The sequence below is a fragment of the Bos indicus genome, chromosome 3, assembly GCF_029378745.1.
Source record: "Bos indicus isolate NIAB-ARS_2022 breed Sahiwal x Tharparkar chromosome 3, NIAB-ARS_B.indTharparkar_mat_pri_1.0, whole genome shotgun sequence".
NCBI classification, from domain to species: Eukaryota; Metazoa; Chordata; class Mammalia; order Artiodactyla; family Bovidae; genus Bos; species Bos indicus.
Genome location: NC_091762.1, coordinates 98,296,431 through 98,319,044, shown reverse-complemented (window position 1 = coordinate 98,319,044; position 22,614 = coordinate 98,296,431). Strand labels below are relative to the sequence as shown.

Genomic DNA, 22,614 nt, shown 5'->3' with positions numbered 1-22,614 from the left:
TATCTACCTAGGTGATTATAACCTATGTTGGGACCTCTCAGAAATCAGTCTGAGAGCCTCACAGGACTAGATACTTGAATAAGAAAGAGAAAGCTGAGAAAAACCCCAAGGAAAGCTATACACACTCCTCCAGGACCACCTCCTTGGCCCCAGGAGGGGTTCTAGCCAAGGCAAACTGTTAAACCTGACCACTCACTCATGTGCCCGGATCTGGTGTTCTTCTCTTCTCCAGATCCTTCTGGTGAAGCCCTGGTTGGGCTCAAGGCCTGTGATTGTATCTGAGCTAGCTTCCAGCACAGAGCTGAGCAGAACAGGTGCTAAGACATGTGCAGAGAATCTGAAGAGATTGTGAAGCACAAACAATGTGAAACTCCATCATCTGTGATTGTAACAAATATGCAGTGAAATATCTGGAGACAGAATTCCAAAGTTTTCTGTTGTTCAGGTGATGTAATTCCTGGAGTGAAATTAACCCCAATAAAAACATTTGTTAGCATTAACAAGGTTATTTCTCTTGTGAAATTCTTCTGCCCTATAACTCTTTCCCTGCCTCACGCAAGCATCCACCCCACACTATCAATAGCCCTCTGTATCAGATTCCACCCATCCAGCCAGCCTACACATTTGAATCATCTGGGGACTATTTATACTTTGGGGTGAGGAATCCCATTGGCTTAATTAATCAATTAACTACAATTTTGTCTATTTTAATTGAAAATTAATTCACATAACATAAAATTTATCCCATATAGAAGTATACAATTCAATGATTTTCAGTATATTCACAATGTTGTATAACCATTATCACCATCTAATTCCAGAATATTTTCATCACAACAAAAAGGAGCTCTGTGCCTCCCAATTCCCCTCCCTTAATCCCTTGGCAATCACTGATCTACTCTCTGTCTCTATGAATTTTCTTATTCTGGGCAACTCATATAAGTGGAATTATATGATATGGGTCCTTTTGTGACTGGCTGTTTTTTCACTCAGCAAAACACTTTCAAAGTCCATCCATATTGTAGCAGATATTCCTTTTCATAGGTCGATAGTACTTTAATTATGGATATACACTTTTTTCATAACCAAGAAAAACTAGTTTACAGACTATTCAGTTTTAATCATTTTTATTTTCTTGAACTCTGCCTTCCTCATGATAGTAAACTACTTTTCTAAAAACCAAGATATAATTAACATTTAAGTTTAAGGTATATGATGTATTGATTTGATATGGTGAAATGTGATTATCACCATAGCATTAGCTAACACCTTTAACATGTCCAATAATTTTATCATTTCTTTTTTTGTGGTGAGAACAATTCAGATAATCTCTTAGACGCTTTGAAGTTTATGACACAGTAATGTTGCCTATAATTGCTATGAAATGCATTTGATCTTCAGAACTTATCTACTGATGGCAAGTTTGTTACCATTAAACAACATCTCCCCAGTTCCCCCAACCCCCAGCCCCTAGTAACCACCATTCTCTGTTTCCACATGTTTGGTTTTTTAGATGTCATTGGCATTTTTAAGTTCCCCAGATGATTACAGTATGCTGCTGCTGCTACTGCTGCTAAGTCGCTTCAGTCGTGTCCGACTCTCTGCGACCCCATAGACAGCAGCCCACCAGGCTCCTCTGTCCATGGGATTCTCCAGGCAAGAACATGAGTGGGTTGCCATTTCCTCCTCCAATGCATGAAACTGAAAAGTGAAAGTGAAGTCGCTCAGTCGTGTCCGACTCTTAGCGACCCCATGGACTGCAGCCTACCAGGCTCCTCCATCCATGGGATTTTCCAGGCAAGAGTACTGGAGTGGGGTGCCACCTAGGTTGAAAACTATGCCTCTATAGCTAAAGGAGATTTCTGGCTTAGCTTTAAAATTTTGGGGGGCTGTGACAAAAAGACCTTTCTGAGAGGTAGGATAATGGAGTTTTCTCAGTCGAAGGTATTGGAAGTGAATCCCAAGTCCTATTAGCTCTGATGTTGAGTGACTATTTTTATTCTCTTTGCTGAGGGTGGGATTACTGTGTTATGGAAAAACAAGCTTCATCTTCTAACTGACAAGAGATTTCACTCTTATTTCCATCTATTGTATAACATAACAAGAACGCTTGTTCAAGGAGATTCAACCAGTCCATTCTGCAGGAGATCAGCCCTGGGATTTCTTTGGAAGGAATGATGCTAAAGCTGAAACTCCAGTACTTTGGCCACCTCATGCGAAGAGTTGACTCATTGGAAAAGACTCTGATGCTGGGAGGGATTGGGGGCAGGGGGAGAAGGGGACGACAGAGGATGAGACGGCTGGATGGCATCGCTGACTCGATGGACGTGAGTCTCAGTGAACTCTGGGAGTTGGTGATGGACAGGGAAGCCTGGCATGCTGCGATTCATGGGGTCGCAAAGAGCCGGACACGACTGAGCGACTGATCTGATCTGATCTGATAGAGTCAGAGTTTCAAGGTGGTTGATGGGAAAACTCTGCTCTAAACCAAGGAGGATGGTTTATATGACCTTAAATATTTTCTTCCATTGATCACACAGGTAATCATCATAAAAGAAGAAAACAGTAAAATCTCATCAAAATTTAAAATTTTCTCACAGGCAAATACAACATGAAGGATTTCTGACTTCTACTTGGGATTCACAAAGCTGGAATCCCAACAAAAAAGAAAGGCTGGATAATCAGCAAAATCATAAAATTTTCTTGATTTCTGCTGAATTTGCAGGGAAAACCTCAATGGAATTTAGAGTGAACCTGAAATTTCCATGAATGGAAGAGACACAAGCACTGACTTAGCTGAGCAGAGCATGGAAAAAAGAGGAACTACTGTAGAAACTGGTGTGAAAACTTGACTAAAATGGTGGTGAATAGATAAACGCCAAGTGAGGGCTTTTATGAGCGTAGAGATCCCTAGGAGGGGCAAACAAGAAAGAGGTTTGCACCTGCCTGCGGGATCACCACTGTGTCCCCCAGTGGGTGTTCCTGAGAATGACTGGAGGCAGGTTTAGAGACTAGAGAAAGCCATCTTATGATGCAAACCAGGAGAGGGCAGCCGCCTACTCTGGGAAAGGAAGAAGCTACACCCAGATCACCTTCCCTGGAACAAGAGCATTAAGTGCAATCATAGGGACTTCCCTGGCAGTCCAGTGGTTAAGACTTTTCCTTCTAGTGAGGAGGATATGGGTTCGATCCTTGGTTGAGGAGCTAAGATCTCATGCCTCACAGCCAAAAAATCAAACGTAAAGCAGAAGTAATATTGTAACAAATTCAATAAAGAATTTAAGAATGATCCACATAAAAAAATTCTTAAAAAAAAGAAAAAAAGTTTGGCAGAAGGACAGCAAACTCTATCACCTGCAGGGCATAGGTGCAGACCTGTTGTTATATCAAAATAAAACAGAAAAAGTTCTCTAGCCTTAAAGGAGGGGCAAGAAACTACTGTGATTAGACTATTGAGACAACTCCCAATGTCAGAAACCAGGATGACTGAGAAATCCTCCTATCCAAGACCCAGGCACATGGGACCTGCCTAAGTTGGAGCTAAACTAGGATAACAGAGAACACACCCCCAAAGCCCTACACAAGGCTAGCAAGCACTGAGTGACAAACATTAGCAGATTCCTATTAAGGGAAGGATGGGAGCACAGACTTCTGATACACAGGCTCGCAAGGAAAGCCTACTCTGGTTTCCATGGTAGCTCAGATGGGAAAGAGTCTGCCTGCAATCCAGGAGACCTGGGTTCAATGCCTGGGCCAGGAAGATTTCCCTGGAGAAGGAAATGGCAACCCACTCCAGTATTCTTGCCTGGAGAATCCCATAGACAGACCATGGGATCACAAAGAATTGGACATAGCTGAGTGACTAACACTTGGGGTAGGACAATAACCTTAAGAAAACACCTCTAACAAACCAGTTCCCCACTCCCAAGGACAAGTACATCAAGATCAAGAATGACAAAGAAAAGTTAAGATGATATAATCTAATATATATATTTAACTATGCTTAGTTGCTCAGTGGTGTCTGATTCTTTGCACCCCTGTGGACTGTAGCCCACCAAGATTTTCTGTCTATGAAATTGAATATATACATATACACCTACATACATGTATACATATCATACATATGTAAATATATGTATACATTATCATGGGCTTCCTGGATGGTGCTGTGGTAAAGAATCTGCCTGCCAATGCAGGAAACATAGATTCTATCCCTGACTTGGGAAGATCCCCTGGAATAGGAAATGGCAACCCAATCCAGTATTCTTGCCTGGAAAATTCCATGGACAGAAGATCCTGGCAGACTATAGTCTGTGGGGTCACAAAGAGCCAGACACAACCGAACATGCATGCACACATTATCATATATCCCAATATATGATACATCTGATATATCTGTATGTTCTTATTCTTGTATGTGTCTTTCGACAGAAAAGATCACTAATACCTGTTGTTATTCAATCACTAAGTCATGTCCGACTCTTTGCGACCCCATGGATTGCAGCATGTCAGGCTTCCCTGTCATTCAACATCTCCCTGAGTTTGCTCAAACTCATGTCCAGTGAGTCAGTGATGCTATCAATCATCTCATCTTCTGTTATCCCCTTCTCCTCTTGCACTCAATCTTGCCCAGCATCAGGGTCTTTTCCAATGAGTCAGCCCTTCGCATCAGAAGGCAAAAGTATTGGAGCTTCAGCTTCAGCATCAGTCCTTCCAATAAATATTTAGGGTCGATTGCCTTTAGGATTGACTGATCTCTTTGCCGTTCAAGGACCTAGAAATAAATTACTGCCTCATATGGTATACGTATGTTCACTTTGAATAGTTATTACCAAATAGCTTTTCAAATTCTAGCAATTAACACAAACAATACTACCAGCAAAATCCTAAATTTTACAACATGGATAACCTGAGGGACATTATGCTAAGTGAAATAAATCAGATACAAAAAGATAAAAACTGTATTATCTCACATTTATGTGGAATCAAAAAAAGTCAAACTCATAAAAGTAGAGAGTAGAATGGTTGTTGCTAGGGGCCAGCAGTGCAGGGAAAGTGGAATGATGTCAGTTAAAGGGTACAAGGGTTCAAAAATGCAGGATAAAAAAATCCTGGAGCCCTAATGCACAGAATGCTGAGTATAGTTAATGATTGTTGTTGCTGTTCAGTCGCTAAGTCATCTCTGACTCTTTTCAACCCCGTGGACTGCACTGAAGCCTACCAGGCTCCTCTGTCCATGGAATTTCCCAGGCAAGAATACTGGAATGGGTTGCTATTTCCTTCTCCAGGGGATCTTCTTGCCCCAGGGATCGAACCCATTGACTCCTGCATTGCTGGCAGATTCTTTACCACTGAGCCATGAGGGAACTTAATGATATTGCATTGTGTATTTGACATTTTCCAAGGGAGTTAATCTTAAGTGTTGTCAACACAATTGCAAATATATGAAGTAATGGATATGTTAATTAGCTTGATTGTGGTAATCATTTCACAATCCTTCAGTCAGTTCAAACTCTCAGTCATGTCCAACTCTTTGTGACCCAATGGACTGCAGCATGCCAGGCTTCCCTATCCATCACCAACTCCTGGAGCTTTCTCAAACTCATGTCCATCGAGTTGGTGATGCCATACAACCATTTCATCCTCTGTTGTACCCTTCTCCTTCTGCCTCCAATCTTTCCCAGAATCAGGATCTTTTCAAATGAGTCAGTCCTTCTCATTGGGTGTCCAAAGTATTGGAGTTTCAGCTTCAGCATCTGTCCTCCCGATGAATATTCAGGACTGATTTCCTTTAGGATTGACTGGTTGATCTCCTTGCAGTCTAAGGGACTCTCAAAAGTCTTCTCCAACACCACAGTTCAAAAGCATCAATTCTTTGGCACTCAGCTTTCTTTATGGTCCAACACTCACATCCATACATGACTACTTGAAAAACCATAACTTTGACTAAGTGGACCATTGTCAGTAAAGTAATGTCTCTACTTTTTAATATGCTGTCTAGGTTGGTTATAGCTTTTCTTCCAAGGAGCAAGTGTCTTTTAATTTCATGGCTGCAGTCACCATCTGCAGTGATTTTGGAGTTCAAGAAAATTAAGTCTGTCACAGTTTCCACTGTTTCCCCATCTATTTGCCATAAAGTGATGAGACCTGATGCCATAATCTTTGTTTTTTGAATGTTGAGTTTTAAGCAGGCTTTTTCACTCTCCTCTTTCACCTCATCAAAAGGCTCTTAATTCCTTTTTGCTTTCTGCCACAAAGGTGGTGTTATCCATATATCTGAGGTTATTGATACTTCTCCTGGCAATCTTGATTCCAGCCTGTTCTTCATCCAGCCTGGCATTTAACATGATGGTGGCTCAGATGGTAAAGCATCTGCCTACAATGTGGGAGACCCAGGTTCGATCCCTGGGTTGGGAAGATTCCCTGGAGAAGGGAATGGCAACCCACTGCAGAATCCTTGCCTGGAAAATCCCATGGACAGAGGAGCCTGGTCGGCTACAGTCCATGGGGTCGCAAAGAGTCAGACATGACTGAGCGACTTCACTTTCACTTTCATTCGGCATGTATGTTTAGCAAGCAGGGTGACAGTATACAGCCTTGACGCACTTCTTTCCCAATTTAAAACCAGTCCATTGTTCCATGTCCGGTTCTAACTGTTGCTTCTTGACCTGCATACAGATTTCTCAGGAGGAAGGTGATCTGGTATTCCCATCTCTTGGAGAATTTTCCAGTTTGTGGTGATCCACACAGTTAAAAGCTGACACTCCAATACTTTGGCCACCTCATGCGAAGAGTTGACTCATTGGAAAAGACTCTGATGCTGGGAGGGATTGGGGACAGGAGGAGAAGGGGATGACAGAGGATGAGATGGCTGGATGGCATCACCGACTCAATGGACATGAGTTTGGGTAATCTCCAGGAGCTGGTGATGGACAGGGAGGCCTGGCATGCTGCGATTCATGGGGTTGTGAAGAGTTGGACACGACTGAGCAACTGAACTGAAGATCTTTTTTGTACAGTTCTGTGTATTCTTGTCACCTCTTCTTAATATCTTCTGCTTCTGTCAGGCTCATACCATTTCTGTTCTGTATTGAGCCCAACTTTGCATGAAATGTTCCCTTGGTATCTCTAATTTTCTTGAAGAGATCTCTAGTCTTTCCCTTTCTATTGTTTTCCTCTATTTCTTTGCACTGAACACTGAGGAAGGCTTTCTTATCTCTCCTTGCTATTCTATGGAACTTTATATTCACATGGATATATCTTTCCCTTTCTCCTTTGCCTTTAGCTTCTTTTCTTTTCACAGGTATTTGTAAGGTTGCCTCAGACAACCATTTTGCCTTTTTGTGTTTCTTCTTCTTGGGTATGGTTTTGATCACTGCCTCCTTACAATGTTATAAACTTCTGTCCATAGTTTTCAGGCACTCTCTCTATCAGATCTAATCTCTTGAATCTATTTGTCACTTCAAGGGATTTGATTTAGGTCATACCTGAATGGTCTAGTGGTTTTCCCTACTTTCTTCAATTTAAGTCTGAATTTGACAATATGGAATTCATGATCTGAGCCACAGTTAGCTCCTGGTCTTTTTCGCTGACTGTGTAGAGCTTCTCCTTTTTCGGCTGCCAAGAGTATAATCAATTTGAATATATTATATTGACCATCTGGTGATGGCCATGTGTAGAGTTGTCTCTTGTGTGGTTGGAAGAAGGTGTTTGCTATGACCTGTGCGCTCTCTTGGCAAAACATTTTTAGCCTTTGCCCTGCTTCATTTTGTGCTCCAAGGCCAAACTTACCTGTTACTCCAGGCATCTCTTGATTTCCTACTTTTGCATTCCAGTCTGCTATAATGAAAGGACATCCTTTTTTTCTTTTTTTGGTGTTAGTTCTGGAAGGTTTCATAGGTCTTCATAGAACTGTTCAGTTTCAACTTCTTCAGCATTAGTGATTGGGGCATAGACTTGGATTACTGTGATATTTAATGGTCTGCTTTGGAAACACAGAGAGGTCATTCTGTCATGTTTGAGATTGCACCCAAGTACTGCATTTCAGAGTCTTTTATTAACTATGACATTATTTCTTCTAAAGGGATTCTTGTCCACAGTAGTAGATACAATGGTCATCTGAATTAAATTCACCCATTCTGGCCCATTTTAATTCACTGATTCCTAAAATGTAGATGTTCACTCTTGCCATCTCCTGTTTGACCACTTCCAATTTACCTTGATTCGTGGACCTAACATTTCACGTTCCTATGCAATACTGTTCTTTATAGCATTGGACTTTACTTCCATCACTAGTCACATCCACAACTGGATGCTGTTTTCACTTTGGCTCAGTCTCTTCATTCTTTCTGGAGCTATTTCTCCAGTAGCATATTGGGCACCTTCTGACTTGGGAAGTTCATCTTTCAGTGTCATATCTTTTTGCCTTTTCATACTGTTTATAGGGTTAAAGAAATGTACCATTGTTATACACAATATTGATGAATCTCAAAAACTTTATATTGAGTGGAGGAAGTTAGTCTTAAAAGATTACATACTTCATGATTTCATTCTGTGACTTTCTCAAAAACACAAAGTTATCATGATGGAGAACTGATCATTTGTTAGGAGTTAGAGGGTGGAGCTCCTGTCCATTGAGTCAGTGATGTCATCTAACCATCTCGTTCTCTGTCATCCCCTTTGCCTCCTGCCTTCAACTTTTCCAGCATCAAGGTCTTTTTCCAATGAGTTGGCTTTTCCCATCAGGTGGCCAAAGTATTGGAGCTTCAGCTTCAGCATCAATCCCTCCAGTGAATATTCAGAATTGATTTCCCTTAGGATTTACTGGCTTGATCTCCTTGCAGTCCAAGGGATTCTCAAGAGTCCTATCCAACACCACAGTTCAAAAGCATCAATTCTTCAGTGCTCAGCTTTTTTTATGGTTCAATTCTCACATCCATACATAACTACTGGAAAAACCATAGCTTTGTCTATATCGTATGGTAAGAGTATTCTATTTTTGTGAGAAACCACTCAACTGTCCAAAGTGGCTGTGCCTTTTTGCATTTCTCTCCAGCAGTAAATGAGAATTCCTTTTGTTTCCCAGGCTCACCACATTTGGTGTTGTTAGTGTTTCGGATATTGCATGCTCAGTCGCTCAGTCATGTCCAACTCTTTATGATCCCATGGACTATAGCCCACTGGACTCTTCTGTCCATGGAATTTTTCAAGCAAGATAACTGGAATGGGTTACCATTTCCTTCTCCAGGGGATCTTCCCAACCCAGGGATTGAACCCATGCCTCCTGAATCTCTTGTGTTTGCAGGCTGATTGTTTACCACTGAGCCAGTTTTGAAAAGCCAGTTTTGGACATTATCCCCTCTTAATAGTGCATAGTGTTATCTCATTGTTTTCACTTACAATTCCCTCATAATTTATGATGCTCAGTATCTTCTCGTATGTGTATGCCAATCAAGAAGTAACAGTTAGAACCATGTATGGGACAACTGACTGGTTCAGGATTGAGAAAAGAGTTTGACAAGGCTGTTTATAGTCACCATGTTTATTTAACTTATATGCAGAGCACATCATGAGAAATGCCGGGTTGGATGAGTTACAAGCTGGAATCAAGATTGCCAGGAGAAATATCAACAACCTCAGATATGTGGATGATATCACTCTAATGGCAGAAAATGAAGAGGAACTAAAAAACCTCTTGATGAGGGTGAAGGAGGAGAGTGAAAATGCTCACTTAAAGCTAAATATAAAAAAAAAAAAAAAAAAAAAAAACTAAGCTCATGGCACCTGGCTCCATCATTTCATGGCAAATACAAGGGGGAAAGGTGGAAGCATTGACAGATTTTTTATTTCTATAGAAACTTTCATTGAGACATTGGCAGGGATTACACTGAAGCTGTATATGCTTGCAACATAATTATTGAAGAATTTTTCTCATTTGTTCTGTTGTGGTTTTCATTTCTACAGTTGGTGGATTGTATCTCTGTCACTTTGTATAGTATATCCTTCTTGTTCTTTATGTCCTGTAAATTGGAGGTTAAAAGGGAGGTTTAATCTGATTCAGGTTTCTTTTGCTTCCTTTTTTTTTCCTGCCAAGAACACACATCATAGGTAGTATTTTGTTCTTAACATGCAGAATAATATAATCTCTGGTGGTTTCTCTTTCTGTGATATTAGCAACCACTGATGTTCAGCAACTAGGTTATTAATATATTTTCAAATTACTTTATTTAAGTAGTCATTATTTTGCAACCATAATATAACTATTTATTGTTAAATTAGTATTTTATTATTTTTTTCATATTTCTTATTTATCATTCATCTAATATTTTAGACATTGTCATTTCCATTTGGGAAAATTTTTTTCTTAGATAATTTTCATAGAGTCTACAGTAATGGTACATTCTGTAAGTCCTTGACTAGTTTTCATTTTTGCTTATGAGAAATTATTTGAAATGGGCAAAATTGTAGGTTCAAAGCTCATTTTGCCCTCAGAATTCTATATACGTTACTGTTTCTTCTGACATCTAGTGATACATGTTGGGTGTCAATGTTCATTTAATATTATGAAAGAAATTATACTAAGAAAGCAATGATGATTACTCATGGCTTTTGAATTGCAATCTGATTACAGGAAAATTTGAAGGGAAGATCATTATCTGAGGTTTCTTGGCCTTCAATTATAACAGAAACAAAATTTTCACAACAAAATCAGATACATCTCTAACTTAATACCTATTACTTGGGATTCTTGGGTGAACAAAGATGGAGAAATGGTGAGATTTGTTCAAGAAAACAGGGTGAATAGAGTTAATGTTCAAGTAGTATCAAGTCTTAGTAACTTTCAGTGAATGGAATAATGTATAAGAGCAGGTTAAACTGACCTATGTGGAAAGCAATGTCACAAGATGTGCTTGGAGAGACATGTATTGTGGTTTTTTTTGGGTGCTGGAGATAGAGATGTCAACAAAAAAATTGCCCACATATTACAGGAGAAGGGTAATAAGCCTGAGGAGCACAGCTATGATTCCGTGTGTTACTAGCCAAAAGAAAGGGCAAAAGAAGCTTGAGTCACTCTTTGGTTCCACACTTGAAGGGCTGTAACTTAACCTTAGTTATTAAGTAACCATAGTATGTTAATGTATAACTTGACAAAACATAGATTTGGGCCTTTGTCTTTTCTCTGGAAACAGGATGAACCTTGGGCTGATAGCCAGGTGGGAAGTGGGCCTTTTCAGGGAATGGAAAATAAATAAATGCTGGCAAAATGATAGCCTCAGAGTCAAGACTCTCCCCACCCACTTACCTCTTAGCGTCATGCCTAAAACAGTGATTAATAGACTGAAAAATGCCATCGAACCAGCTAAAACCATTGCCATATCCCACATCCAGTCATTATATAAGGGAAACAAAGGATCTGAAATAGAGACTGAAAAAAAATTTAGTTGAGTTGTCAATTAGGGGGAGAGAATATTAAAGAAATAACATTTAATATTACTTATACTGAGAATTTATTCTTTAGAAGTCATTGTTCTACCACTTAAAATGGATTAATTCCATTAATCCTTATATTAACTATATAAAATAGATTCATTAATGCTCTTTTGTGATAATCTTTTTTCTTATCAACTTTGAGTTGAATTTATAAGATGAAACCTTTGGATGAACAGAATGGCTTTTGTATTTGGGAGGAATGTGAATCTTTGGGAGCTAGACTATTGTAGACAGAATAGGCCCCTAAAAGTATCTGTGTCCCCAAACCTGGAACTTGTGAATATGTTACATTCCATGGAAATAGAGACTTTGCAGAGGTAATTAAGGTTATGAACCTTAACATAGGGAGATTATTCAAGTTTATTCATGCAGATCCAATATAGTTATATGAGTCCTTAAATCAGAGACTTTTTAAGACTGAAGTCAGAGAGATGTAGCAGAATGCAAGGTTAGAAAGAGTCAAATGATGAAATGGACTTGACCCACCATTGCTGGCAGAGCCACATGGAAAGCATGTGAAGAAATCCAGGCAGGCTGCAGTCCTCGGGCTGACAGTTGATAAGGAAAAGGGACCTCAGTCCCACAACTTTAAGGAACAAAAATTGGCCGACAATCTAAATAAATTTGGGAGTGAGGCTCTCTATAAGTATAACCCACACTGTGGCAAAATTCCTCTTCATCTTTGAAAAGTAAAAGTGCAAGTCTCTCAGTCATGTCCGACTCTTTGAGACCCCACGGATATACAGTCCATGGAATTCTCCAGGCCAGAATACTGGAGTGGGTAGCTTTCCTTTCTCCAGGGGATCTTTCCAACCCAGGGATCAAACCCAGCTCTCCCTCATTGCAGGTGGATTCTTTACCAGCTGAGCCACAAGGGAAGCCTTTCATCCTTGGGACCATGGAACTAGAAAACCAATTATTTACTCCTAACATATAATGGTGCCACAGGCATAGGAGAATATTGTAGTCACTCTCATTGAATTGTGAAGAAAATGAGAAGGAAAAAGTAGTCACTGCTCCCAAGTAATTTCAAAGGTCAACTGGGAAAACCCCATTAGGTTTCAAGTCCTGAGGATAAACACGTATGACTCATGACTCTAGCCTCTAGGCTTATAGCTTTGTTTTTGGAGACATTTTTCCTTCATGAAGGGCACGTGTGGGGGTGGTTTAGTTGCTAAGTCATGTCTGACTATTGTGACCCCATGGACTATAGCCTGCCTGGCTCCTCTGTCCATGGGATTCCCTACACTGAAAAATGATCCCAAAGATATTCAATATCTAATTACAGGCTGGAATAAAGGTTGCCAGATGAAATATCAACAACCTCAGATATGCAGATGATACCACTCTAATGGCAGAAAGGAAAGAAGAGCTAAAGAACCTCTTGATGAGTGAAAAAGCCTGCTTAAAACTCAACATTCAAAAACTAAGATTATGGCATCCAGTCCCATCACTTCATGGCAAATAGATGGGGAAAAAGTGGAAACAATGAGAGATTTTATTTTCTTGCATTTCAAAATCACTCAGATGGTATCTGCAGCCACAAAATTAAAAGATGCTTGCTCCTTGGAATAAAAGCTATGACAAACCTAGACAGCATATTAAAAAGCAGAGACATCTCTTTGCAGACAAAGGTCCATAAGTCATAAGTCAAAGCTTATGGTTTTTCCAGTAGTCATGTATGGATGTGAGAGTTGGACCATAAAGAAGGCTGAGCAGCAAAGAATTGATGCTTTTGAACTGTGGTGTTAGATAAGAGTCTTGAGAGTCCTGTGGACAAGGAGATCAAACCAGTCAATCCTAAAGGAAATCAGTCCTAAATATCCACTAAAGGAGTGATGCTAAAGTTGAAGCTCCAGTCCTTTGGCCACCTGATGGGAAGAGCCAACTCACTGGAAAAGACCCTGATGGTGAGAAATATTGAGGGCAAGTGGAAAAAGGGATGTCAGAGGATGAAATGGTTTGATGGCATCACCAACTCAATGGATATGTGTTTCAGCAAACTCTGGAAGTTAGTGAAGGGCAGGGAAGTCTGGCTTGCTGCAGTCCATGGGGTCACAGAGTTGGACACAATTTAGCAACTGAACAACAATAACCCGTGGAACTCATGCCTGGTACCTTATGTGATAAAAGAGTAGAGATGTCATTAAGTTATGAATCTCAAGGTAGCATATTATCCTGGATTATCTGGGTGGGCCCAATTCAATCACAAGTACTCTGAGAGGGGCGCAGAAATTTACTTTATACACAGAGGAGAAGACAATGTGAAGATACAGCTGAGAGAGTTTTTTTAATGTATTTCTACTGTCTTTGAAAATGTAAGAAATAATCCATTAACCAAGAAATGCAAGGAATGCAGCTCTAGAAACTGTAAAAGGCAAGAAAATGGATTCTCCCTAGACGTTCTGAAGAGATTGCAGGTTTTGTGACATATTGGATTTAGCCCAGTGAAATCCACTGTAGACTTTTGACCTCCAGAACTGTAAGATAATAAATGTATGTTGCTTTAAGATACTAAATCTGTGGTAAGTTGGTACAGTGGCCACCGGAAAAACTTTTGTGCTTCAAATAACATCATCAGGGGGAATTCCCTGGTGGTTTAGTGGTTAGGACTTGGTGCTGTCCCTGCTGTGAGGCCAGGTTCAATCCCTTTTCAGGGAACTAAGATCCCACAATCTGTGCAGTATAACCAGACACCAAAAAAAAAAAAAAAAAAAAAAATAGAAAAAGAAAAAAAGGGGAAAGAACACTATTGGGAAGCAAAAGGATAACCTACAGAATGTGGAGCGCAGAGGCAAGTCATGTATCTGATAAAGACTATGTATCCAGAATATATAAAGAAATACAACCCAACAGTTAAAAGTCAAGTAACACAATTTAAAAATTGGCAAATGATTTAGACATTTATCCAAAGAAAACATGCAAATAGCTGATAAGTACAAGAAAATCTCTTCAATGTCTTTGCTTATTAGAGAATTGAAAATAAAAAATCACATAGAGCAATGCTTGAGCTCAGCAAAAGAATGACATACCATATGGCTAACAGTGAAAGATATACAATAATAAGTGGTGAGAATATGTAGAAGTGTAACCCTCACACAGTGCTGGTGAGAATTTCAAATAGTAAGGCCAATTTGGAAAATATTTTAGCAGGTATAAAAAAATGTGAAACATAGAATTAATGTGATCCAGCAATTGCATTCCTAGGTGTATATCTAAGAGAAATGAAGACATATATCCACTCAAAATATTATAATTGAATATTCATAATGGAATTATTAACAATAATCAAAATTGGAAACAAACCAAGAAACATTATTGACTGATGAGTGAATGAACAAAATGTTCTATATTTATATGATGGAATATTATTCAGCAATAGAAAGGAATGAAGATTTGATACATATTAAAATATGAATAGACATTTAAAACATATGCTAAATGAAAGAAGTCAGTCAAAAATGAGTAAGTATCATTTGATTCCACTTATATGAAATGCTCAGGAAGAGCAAATTAAAACTGAGATGAGATACCACTGAACACACTAGCTAAAATTAGAAAGATGGAGGGAAACCCAAAGTGGAAAACATGAGGAATAAATATTCTCTTATCCATTGCAGGTGATGTGTGAAACAATACACACAGTTTAGTGGTTTCTTATAAAGTTAAAAAATTCACCTAACGCATGATTCCATGGTTGCTCAGTAGTAAACAATCTGCCTGCCAAAGCAGCAGACATGGATTCAATCCCTGGGTGGGGAAGAGATGGCAACCCACTCCAGTAGTTTTGCCTGGAAAATCCCATTGAGAGAGGGGCCTGCTGGGCTAGAGTCCATGGAGCACAAAAGAGTAGGACATGACTGAGCAACTAAACAACAGCATATGATCTGGTTTAATTCCTAAGCATTTATTTAAAAGAAATTGCTGACCACAGCTAGGTGATCATTAAACCTGAGGGGGGAAAAACCTTTACAATCAGAAATAATTTATATTTCCTTGGGCAGCTCTTGTAAAGACTCAGTTGGTCTATACCTTGGTCTGTTGGCTCCTCACGTCTACTTCTACAGAATCCTCAGGAGTGTTTTGACTTAGTTCAAATTAAGAAGTCCAGAGGAATTTTGGCTTAGGTCGACTATTTTTCTCAAACATCATATTCAAGTGCTTGGTTTGTTTATACAAACATTAATTTTCCTCTTGGTAATAGAAAGTAGGGTCTTTCCATCCACTGATTTGGTAACTTCTGAGGCAAGGTTTGCAATTTTCAGTGGACAGATTAGAAATATAGGACTGTGCATGTTGTGGTTCAAGGCTGCCTAGCATGAGGAAGGGAGGAGAGGGAACCGAGAAAGTTCTACTAGTGACCATCCTAATTCTCTAAAATTTTCTTCTGTGGTTTGACATGAATGCCTCAAGTAAAATAAAGGGTTTCTTTGCCTTGATTAGATGGCAATTGTCTCGTACATACATATTCGTTAGAAATCTCTAAATTATGAACTGCCAAGTGCTAAAATCATTTTTTGAGTACCATTTTATTAATCAATTTCGCCTCTAAATGATGACCATATTTCGTAATAGTCCAAGGAAAGAAAGTGAAAGTCACTCAGTTGTGTCTGCTCTTTGAGACCCCATAGACTACACAGTCCATGGAATTCTCCAGGCCAGAATACTGGAGTGGATAACCTTTCCCTTATCCAGGGGATCTTCCCAACCCAGAAATTGAACCGGGGTCTCCTGCATTGCAGGTGGATTCTTTACCAACTGAGCTACCAGAGAAGCCCAAGGAAAGAATCATAAGCTTCCTGAGACTGCATGTAGATTTAAGAGGTATATGTGAGCACTGCAATTGGATTCATGTTAACATTATATTTTCAAAGTAGACTCTAAGCCTTAAAGAGATAAGAAACATTGACCTAGAGTCATGAATGTACACCAACAACAGCATAGTAAATCAGTGGCCGGACCCAGTCATGTTTTCTGAAGCCAGAATGTTTCTTATTCCTTATGGCAGAAGGAGTTATGTCCTTAAGCGCAGTTGAAAACACTGGTGGCAGTCAAAGCAGCTTCAATCTTTGACACCCACAATAATCAGTGTCAGAATTTGGTCCTCTGAGACGTCACCTAAACTGTTGATCTTCCTGGTTATGAGGAAAAAGTCATACAGCTCTTGCTAAACAACACCAAGAAAACAGATATCTAGGGAAAGGAGATTTGTTAAGCTCTTAGTAGTAGTCACCACGATTAACCCCATTTACCTCGTTTCCGGAACTTCAGATATATAATGAGCATTCCAGAAAAGGCCAAAAGACATGGTAATTGAGTGATGCTTGAGCTCAACCAACCGAGAAAGTCATATGGGAACACTAGAACAGAGAGTTCGTATTAATGAAAGAGGAACGCAGGAATATGGGTTACCACTGACCCAAGAACCATTATAAGAAAAAGTACAGTCATTGGTTCATGCCCACTCAACCTAGGTAGGGCTAGGATGCGAGTTTACTTTGTGGGTGGTGGCTGACCCTAGTAAAACTGGACTTATGGACACAGCAGAACTAAGAGGAGTTTTTTCCCCTAATTCTCACCACCTAATCTAACACTGAATTAGTCTCGGGGAACCGGACAGATGCCCTGGGGTCTTCATTAGATTTCTGGGAGTTCTGAGGGTTGTGAGATTAGACAGATGGAGCAGTGGTGACACTGAGGTGACTGAAAGAAGAAAACACACTTTAAACCCCTCAGCGTTAATTTCCCTGTCAAGGGGCTTATTTCTACAAGTTTAACAGAAATAATTAAACTGTTTTACCATATATTACTAAAATAGTTATTCTTTGATCTCTATCAACTTTCAGAAGAAAATAACCAGAAATAATGAGATACTCCTCAAAGAAGCTCAGTTGAAGTAAAATTATGACCTCAAGCCTTTAAAAGACTTTCCTGGGGAAGACAGAGAAGAGCCACTCATTGTGATGTAATTGGTAGAAATCATGGATCAATAGATTTTATTTCCAAAAAGAAGAAAATTCCCCTGGTAACTATGGAATAGGCATGTTTCCTGAGTTTATAACCTCCTCAATCATTAAGGTGTGCAAACAGAAACCTGAAACCAGTTACTGCAAATAAGCATAATGACTGGAGCATGAGGATTGGAACCAGAGACATCTGCCTTCCAGGCTTGGCTCTATCACTTATGAGCTCTGATTTGTGACATTTTCATCTATAAAATGGTGACAATAAAAGCAAGTCTTTAGGATTAATTTAGGTGACTTTGGTAAAATGAATATTATTGATACAATGCCTAGCATAAGGTAGGCACCCAATAAATGTGGTACAGGGTTTTATGGACTAGGTAGGGAAACGGGTCCAACAGATTATATCTTCTCCCTTGACTCATCTCCTTTAAAATTGTCTAGAGTCAATTGCTAGATTCACATCCACCATCTAGCAGCTTACACAACTATATAGAATCTATTTTGCCTGGACAGAAGTTGGGAAAAGAATTGTCTTTAAAATTGTTCTATGTCTTTTTACCTAATAGGTCACTATCATTCAGTGATATGTTCACTCAGAAGGATGATACATTCATTCAGTTTAACCACAAAACCAGATGGAAGAGTCTGGTTGTAAAGGACTTGTTGGTTTCGAGACCTATTTCTTTTTCATGTTGACATTATTTAAGTTCTAAGAGGGAGGTGGTATCTTGAAAGTTAATGAGAATCTATATAAGCAAAAAGACTATCATCAAATTAAGTGTATTCTAGAGCAAGACTCATAGGATTCACCCATCACAAAGTGATTTTGAGTGAGGCAGACACTGGATTCACTTCATGTTGACTGAATATTTACTTAAGACAGAAAGCACTTACCTTGAGGGCATAGAACTAACTGTGGGTCTGAACCACTCAGGAAACATCTATACTGACCTCGTTCCTAAAACAGCATTGTCCTGAGAAGTTCCTAATTAAGAGATGTGAAGTTCATTTCTAAAGTGAGAAACAAGCCCTAAATCTTCCTATGATTGGCATTCATTGACAAATGTTGTACAGCTTTGCCTAAAACACCCCATGTGACTTACACATCACTTTAAGACAGATTCTCTTAGTGACTCCACACTGGTTGCAGCAGTTATCTCCATTTGTGAAACACTGACAACAAAGGAGCACAATAGCCAAAAACAACATCACGAACAGAAGCAATACAGAGAATGTCATCCAAATGTGATCTGGGTAAAACAGGTCATCTGAAAGAAAGGGCAGAGCCATTTGAAGATCAATAAACCCACAACATGGAGCACCATTGGATTGGGAATTTTACTGCTGATAAAGCAAGATTCTCTTTCAGGTCCTGTTTTTCTTCACTGTTTTTGTATGTGGGTTGGGGCTAAAGTTCACTGGAGCTGTTTTAGTGGCAATACAGAGCCTGGAATTGAGTTTGTTCGGGGGGTAGAATTTAACTTGAGGCTATAGTTGATAGAAGGAAGTCTCTTTCTCTCTCCCCCAGCCTCACTCTCGCTCTCGTTTCTTATTAACAATCCCAGTGCAAATGCTTCCTAATTATAAAGGAAACAAGCAGAATCCTGTACACCCTGCTTGTGGTTGAGAAGCTCAGTGGCTATAAGACAGCCTCAAAACTGTCTCTAGTGAGTTCTTAGGGTGTAAAGATAATGGAGACAAATAGATATTTCTTTACTTTTATGATCTGCACTTCTTGATAAAGTGAGGTTGCTCAGTCGTGTCTGACTCTTTGCGACCCCATGGACTATAGCCTACCAGGCTCCTCAGTCCATGGAATTTTCCAGGCAAGAATACTGGAGTGGGTTGCCATTTCCTTCTCCAGGGGATCTTCCCAACCCAGGGATCAAACCCAGGTCTCCCGCATTTCAGGCAGACGCTTTATCATCTGAGCCACCAGGGAAGCCCTTCTTGATAAGGTCTCTTTAATATTAGGATTATCTGGTATATCCCTTAAAAATGTTTATTGTTTCACTTTTAACCTTTGACTTCTAACCTATATGTAATTTATTTCTGTATATAATTCTATGTATGTTTTTTCTTCCAGAAATATAGACAATTATTCCAACATCTTATAGGAACTTTTTCATTTTTTTCGATGCACTAAACTTTATACTTCATAATTTGTTATACTGTTTTTTTTATGATTTGAATCTCTTTCTGCCCTTCTTAGTTTTTAGCATTGATACAATGGCCTACTCCTGTGATGGTACATAATGTTCTATGGTTGGAAATAACCACAAACTGTTTAACATTTATTCACAATTACTTTATTATAGTCAGTCAGTTTTTAATCTGATAAAGGAAATTCTTCCTCATTTTTAAAATTATTATTGCTAAATTTACAGATATTCATTTTTCCATACTAACTTCAAACTTACCTTATCCAACATATTTTTAAAGACTTCCAAGAGATTTCTATCTGGAATGTCTTTAAATAAATAATTATAATAATTTTGGTTTATTTTTGTCTTCAAGGAGGTGAATATTCTTGTTAAAAACTGACTATTTCTCCACAAATATTTATCTTTTTTTGAGGTCTTTTAGGCAGAATATGTGCTATATTTCATAGTCCTGTATTTACCTTGTGATGAAATTTTGCGGCTAATGTTAAGCACATGTCACTTTTTCCAGATTTTCCTTGGGATTGAGTTTCTTATTATTAGTCCTTGTTCTAGTTCCCAATTAAGGAAATTCATCATCCATAAATATACACCTTTGGGTTGCATATTTACCACATACTTGATATTTTTTAATATTAGCAACTGCATTTGAGAGGCTAGTTTTTCAGGGAAAATAAAGCTTACCTGGCAGTGTTTTTGTAGATTTCATATTTATTTTATATTTAATTTTTAATCTGTATGAATATGTGTGAATTGGATAAAAGTCTGAGAGCTTTTTATATGGGATGCGAAAAGTTGTAACAATATTGTTCACACAGCCTATGAAAGCCATTTTTTTCAAAATTATTATTACATGATTCAACTTTAAATACTAATTTAATTGCTTATGATACAGTTTTTCCTCACATATTATGTTTATGTTATAGCCTATTCCAATTTGAATCCTATCTGAAACTAATAATTGAATATACATGCATGTGTGCATGCATGTTCAGTCGTGTCTGACTCTTTGTTACCCCAGGAACTGTAGCCCACCAGGCTCCTCTGTCCTTGGGATTTCCCAGGCAAGAATACTTGAGTGAGTTGCCATTTCCTACTCTAGGGAATGTTCCTGACCCAGGGATCAAACACACATCTCCTGCATCTCCTGCATTGGCAGGTGGATTCTTACCACTGTGCCACCTGGAAAGCCCAAATATATCTATATAATGCTTCTAATTTGAATAAGAAACAACTATCTTTAGTGAAACAATAAGAAACATTTGAAAGATTTAAAACAGGTTCTGAAGAAAATTCTTCTTTACCATTGATAAAAGAGATCAAAACAAATGCTTCTAAATATTCAATTTTGCCTGCTGTGTTTATGTGTTTTCCTCCTATTTGTCTCCCTATTCCTACTCAGATAATTTGCAGATTTCTCTTAGTCCTCTAAAGGACATCTAAAAGGTGAATGCTCCAAAATTCAGTTCTAGGAACCTGTTTTTTTTTTTATTTTTCCTATCCTTATTCACTTTGTATCTTGTCCAATTCCATTGTTTTAAATATTCTTCTTAAAGACATTCACATATGTTTCAAGCCTGGTCTCCTCCATAGAACTTTAAACTCACTAACTAACTCCCAGTTGATATTTCCCTTGCAAGTCTTATCTCTAAGATAGGCTCATTTCACAAACTTCCCCATCTCAGGAGATGAAAACATTTTTTCATGACTCAAATTATCCTATTAATTTTTCTTTATGTTGATATATTGACAACGAAACTCTGACAAACACTCACCAGCCAGGATAATATTTGTTCGTTTCTCTTCACCTGTTAGAGGATTGTGAATGTAGCAAGTCATGTTGCCCCATGACTGGTTCCTAAGGACAAGAGTCATCTTCATGTGAAACAATCTGGCTCCATCCTGTGAATAGGATTTTGATGAATGTGGAACTATCTCTCCTCTGCTGTCTCTGCACTCCATCTGGGGCTTTGGGAACCACCCTCCTGAGTTATAATCCACCGTGAGTCCCTCAATGCCAGGAGCCTGAACATGGATTTGTGTTTCCAAGCCTAATGCTGGGGGAAATGGGACAGAAAGATCAAGACAGTTGTTGCTTTGAGGTTGGATTGGAAATCTGAAAAGAGTCTCATTAACATCGTGATCTTCAACAGAAGAAGAGGCAATACTCAAATTCACATCCAAATTAAAGTTAGGCAAATTCTGATCACTCTGCATTGTCTGTCCACTACATAGTATATTCTTGCATTAGATAAATAGATTTTGCTTATTATAGTATTTGAAACATGTTTGAAAGTGTGAAAAAATAAAAAGAAACATTGATTCATTTTCATATATTTCAGCTTACAGGGTCACAAGGGCATTGGTATGCAACATTCCACCATGAAACTTACCTGCTATGCTCAGATTCATGCTGGCCACATTATTAATGCCACTACCTTTAAATGAACGCTGATATGATCCATCATCAGAAACACTGATATTATGAAGTCTGAGCATCACCTTGCCCTGTCTAATGGCCTCATTCACAAACTCTGTGCGGTTCACATATTCTGGGGCAGCTTCTCCATTCACTTCATGGCCATCCCTGTATAGGTGAACAAGTTTGGAATTGTCCCCTCTGAACCAGCGCACCTCCATGCGCTCTGCACTTTGTGGTGGGGACAACTGGCAGCTGAGCTCAGCGTGTCCTCCTACTGTAGCCACCAAGTGTCTCGCGGGAATGGTTACTGTCCAGTTTTCTGTGGAAGAAGGTAGAAAACCAGGATACACGTGAGGCCAACAACTTCTTCGTTGCTACACATTGTAGGAGACACTGAGTTCTTATCATCTGACCTGGCCATTCTAAATGTCCAGCTATGACTATATCCCTTTCTAAACATCTCACTACAAAAAAATCAACTAGACACAGAAGAAGTATGTAATGAAGGAAATGAGAGGCAAAAAGCTATGAAATATACAAGAATAAAAATACCAGAAGAAGTTCATTATTTTAA

General features: G+C 39.0%; 1 protein-coding gene across 1 annotated transcript in view; it reads right to left on the bottom strand.

The window, feature by feature from the left end:
• The window catches only part of LOC109557088 (selection and upkeep of intraepithelial T-cells protein 1-like), a 56,661-nt gene extending 34,403 nt beyond the window's left edge, over window positions 1-22,258 (bottom strand). Inside the window, 1 exon segment of the mRNA XM_070781870.1 lies at window positions 22,012-22,258. Coding sequence (XP_070637971.1) covers window positions 22,012-22,258 — 247 coding nt within the window.
• Window positions 22,259-22,614: the final 356 nt, after the last annotated feature.